Genomic DNA, 4,394 nt, shown 5'->3' with positions numbered 1-4,394 from the left:
TTAGCTATAAACCCGAGCCCGACCCGAACCCGAAGCTATTCATTAAACATTAACCCGAACCCGACCCGAAAGTATTTCGGGACCCGTCGGGCTCGGGTCGGGTAGCAGACCTCTAGTTCAGAGGTGTTCAGGTGCTCTTATCTCTCGCTGCGTTGTCAGACACTGACTCAGGTTTGACAAGCTTTGTATGTGTTTGATCAACTGGGTTGTGTAAGCAGTGAACTTATAAGTAGAAAGTACGTGAATCTGCTCAAATTTGATTGGGCAGATCGTGGATTACAGGTTTTTACATCCCATCTGTGCCATTATTATTATATATACAGTATATATATATATATATATATATATATATAATATCTTTTTTACTGTTGTCCTATTTACACATGCAGTCTGATGTTTTTCAGCATCTTACATTATGAATGCGACATTTTTAAAAGTAGTTCAACTTTGAAAATCACTGCTGCACTAAGTTGCATCCCTTTATAAAGATGGTAATGAATTTGATAGACTAACACTGTGTGGGTGTTCAGCTATATCTACATTGTTTTGATAGTATTACATTTTTTAGATTTGGAATATATTTCAGTATGGTATTGCTGTAGAAATGTACCAAATTGCTGTCTTATTCAGTTCTTTTTTTTTCAGTTTTGTATTAGGTTTTGAACTTAGGTTTAACAGTTTTGAAAAGAGTTATGTAAGCATGTGTAAACTGGCCTGTAGGTACATAGAGTTTTGGTGGTGGTTGTGTCTAAGTGAGAAAAAAATTTAGTCATTGAATGTAACTTGTGCCAAAGCAATGGAAAATCATCCACAGTTTCACCCACATAGACTGCTGTTGTGCTCACAGAGAAAGGAAAAATTGAAATCGCATCATATGACCCCTTTAATTAATTATATAATTAATTTGAATTAGCCAGAGAGAGAGAGAGGAATGAAAGTTGCATGTGTGAACCTGCACCCGAACCCGACCCGAAAGTATTTCGGGACCCGTCGGGCTCGGGTCGGGTAGCAGACCTCTAGTTCAGAGGTGTTCAGGTGCTCTTATCTCTCGCTGCGTTGTCAGACACTGACTCAGGTTTGACAAGCTTTGCATGTGTTTGATCAACTGGGTTGTGTAAGCAGTGAACTTATAAGTAGAAAGTACGTGAATCTGCTCAAATTTGATTGGGCAGATCGTGGATTACAGGTTTTTACATCCCATCTGTGCCATTATTATTATATATACAGTATATATATATATATATATATATATATATAATATCTTTTTTACTGTTGTCCTATTTACACATGCAGTCTGATGTTTTTCAGCATCTTACATTATGAATGCGACATTTTTAAAAGTAGTTCAACTTTGAAAATCACTGCTGCACTAAGTTGCATCCCTTTATAAAGATGGTAATGAATTTGATAGACTAACACTGTGTGGGTGTTCAGCTATATCTACATTGTTTTGATAGTATTACATTTTTTAGATTTGGAATATATTTCAGTATGGTATTGCTGTAGAAATGTACCAAATTGCTGTCTTATTCAGTTCTTTTTTTTTCAGTTTTGTATTAGGTTTTGAACTTAGGTTTAACAGTTTTGAAAAGAGTTATGTAAGCATGTGTAAACTGGCCTGTAGGTACATAGAGTTTTGGTGGTGGTTGTGTCTAAGTGAGAAAAAAATTTAGTCATTGAATGTAACTTGTGCCAAAGCAATGGAAAATCATCCACAGTTTCACCCACATAGACTGCTGTTGTGCTCACTGTATGAAGAGTTTTGAAAAAGTGACCTGCGTATTGACAAATAGTTCCTAGCAAAAAAAAAGTGTTATGTTAAATTGACAGTTCTAAAAAATGTTTAATTTCTGTCTAATTGTTCAATCTCAAATCTGAAACCACATAACGCTCCTTAAAATGCTCTCCAATTTGACATTTTCACTCAATATTAATGCAAACATTTAAAAATCGATCAACCAACAAACAAATAATAATAATAATAATAACAGTCATTTATTATGATAATAACAATAAATTACTGTATCTGGGGTAAGTGTGTCCTTAAGGACCAATTTAATAATCATTTATAACATGTATTTACAATTTATTAATTAATTAGGGTTATAATTTCTTCATTCTTTTATATGTCATTCAAAGTATACTGTTAAAAATTGTTTTTACAAAAATGTTTCATAATGTGTTTTATATGTTATTACTGTATGAATTCAAATGGACTGTGTTATCTAAGCTATAGCAGATACATAATGTATACTATCAACTGCTCTTTCCAGTGTAAGACAAGCAGGGCCCTGACACTCACATGAATAAATCAGCAAGTGCAAGTGAAGGATAAAAGTTTAATAAAACACTCACAAACTGGCTTTCCCTGACACCCCAACTCCATTTGGGCCAATTCATTCAAGTTCTTCATGTCCTTTGGGTGATCTCAGCCACACCTGGCAGCACCAGGGAAAGCTTCACCTCAATGTGGCAGTCTGCCACTTCCTCAAGGTTACAGATCTCAGAGAGACTGACACCAGCATTAATGGCTGCACTATTACACAGGCCTTTCTCATCCCCCGACCTCCTTATTCATCCTCTAATCTCTCGCTCTGCAGCGCAACCAGTGCTTGTAAATAATCATCAGGGGCAACCAACGCAGACATGACAGCACAACGCATGGAGACCCACGGATGTCTACTTTGAGCTCATATGGGAAACTTTTTTGCAGTGACTTAGCATAAACCTTTGTATGAAGATCAAATTCGCACTGGATGCTTTGGTGTCGTTCGGTGGAATCTAACATTAACCTATGTAGTTATATGTAATTATAGTACTTTTCTTAGGTAATTACACTGTAACTACACTGTAAGTGCACATACTGTCAAATAAAATACAACCAATACATTTTAATGCTGTCTGGATGCTACAATGCCTTGTATTTAATGTACTTAATGTATAAATGTATCCTAGCTAATGTTTTTCCTAGTATTATACATTTCCTGGCAAAGGCTAAAGAATATTCTAAAGAAAATTTGATTCAACAAAATGATGTATAAAATTGAAGAAAAGAAAAAAAAAAGATCTTGTTCACTTTTAGGAGTAGGCTACACTAGCAAATAGATGGCTTAAAATATAACAAATATGAACTAAAAGTTTCATTTTGATTTCATAAGATCTTGAAGTGCACAAGAGGCAAAATCAATGTTGATTTTATGATGGACCTTATAAAGTAATGAAGTAGTAATTCCACATCTTTACCTGCCACAGGTTCTTTGGTGGGGTACATTTTGTTGTCGACTGTCATGCTGATGTCACAGAAGACTTCCTCTTCATCTCGATCGGCATCAAGCTGTATAAACAAGAGAGCACTTGTGTCAGGCATTGAGGGTACATGGGGGAAAAAAACAGTTTGGCCCTAAATACATTTTACTATATCAAATATTGTTCTGTTTCGATTCAGTTTAAATGTGCTTTTGATTTTAATAAGTAATAATAAAGATGTTTTAATATATATTATGTTCAATGTCCTGTCAGCACATCTGTGCATGAGTGGCCTTCGCCATGTTCACCTGAATACTTAATCAAGGAATGAGGGTTTATGAGGACTGTTGAAGTTGTATTCACATGTCTGTTTAGTGTTGTCTGTGCTGTTATTGTTCCTTCTGACTAAACATTGCTCATACTCAATATTTCACCCATACTGAACAATCGGGAACGGAATTCAATAAAGGATGTCCATCCTATTGAAAAACGTAAATATTAAACATGGGAAAAATTTGGTTAAAGATTGGTTGAAGACTGCAGTTGAAAACGTTCATCTAATACATCTAATATATATACAGTATATGGGATGGGAAGATTCCCCGATTCGCTCGGTGCATCGGCATAAAAAGTTAACGATGCGATGCATCGGTTTAAAAAGTGTGCATCGGCTACAAGTTGTCATTTATATCGCGATGCATCGTTTCTAACATATTTGCATCAGTAAAAAACGATTAATTTTTATATAATTACTAGTGGATGCGCTATAGGCCTACTTTTATTATTTAGAAAGTGACCAATAATCTGTGAACAATATTTTATATGTAGATTGATTTCTCCTCTCTAAACTGTTGCTCAAGTGCGCTCTCTCATCACCGCTGCTGCTGCGTGAATATGACGCATCACAACACCACGGAGACCCGAGGAAAAACTGGGATTAAAGTCCAAAACCTGACTTGAAATAACCTAACAAATCAATCGGGGCTAAAGCGGTTCCATAAATGACAAATTAAGTTCACACAATCTCACTAATTTGTGCACGCTTATTCTTAAACAGCCCTTAATGTCGATCATGGATCAAATCGATCCACCATGACAAACAGCGAATATATCTGTGCTGTTTAATGCATTTGAGACGTTGTGTTTTC

General features: G+C 35.6%; 1 protein-coding gene across 1 annotated transcript in view; it reads right to left on the bottom strand.

Moving 5' to 3' along the window:
• LOC107751872 (adenylate kinase isoenzyme 1-like) overlaps positions 1-4,394 on the bottom strand; it is a 76,653-nt gene that overhangs the window by 37,808 nt on the left and 34,451 nt on the right. Inside the window, exon 2 of the mRNA XM_016567640.1 lies at positions 3,244-3,334. Coding sequence (XP_016423126.1) covers positions 3,244-3,334 — 91 coding nt within the window. The remainder of the gene's footprint in view (positions 1-3,243; positions 3,335-4,394) is intronic.

This window comes from Sinocyclocheilus rhinocerous, unplaced genomic scaffold (assembly GCF_001515625.1).
Source record: "Sinocyclocheilus rhinocerous isolate Xijiao unplaced genomic scaffold, SAMN03320098_v1.1 scaffold351, whole genome shotgun sequence".
Lineage (NCBI taxonomy): Eukaryota > Metazoa > Chordata > Actinopteri > Cypriniformes > Cyprinidae > Sinocyclocheilus > Sinocyclocheilus rhinocerous.
The sequence above is the reverse complement of the archived record's forward strand: the minus strand, read 5'-3'. Positions and strand labels throughout refer to the sequence as shown.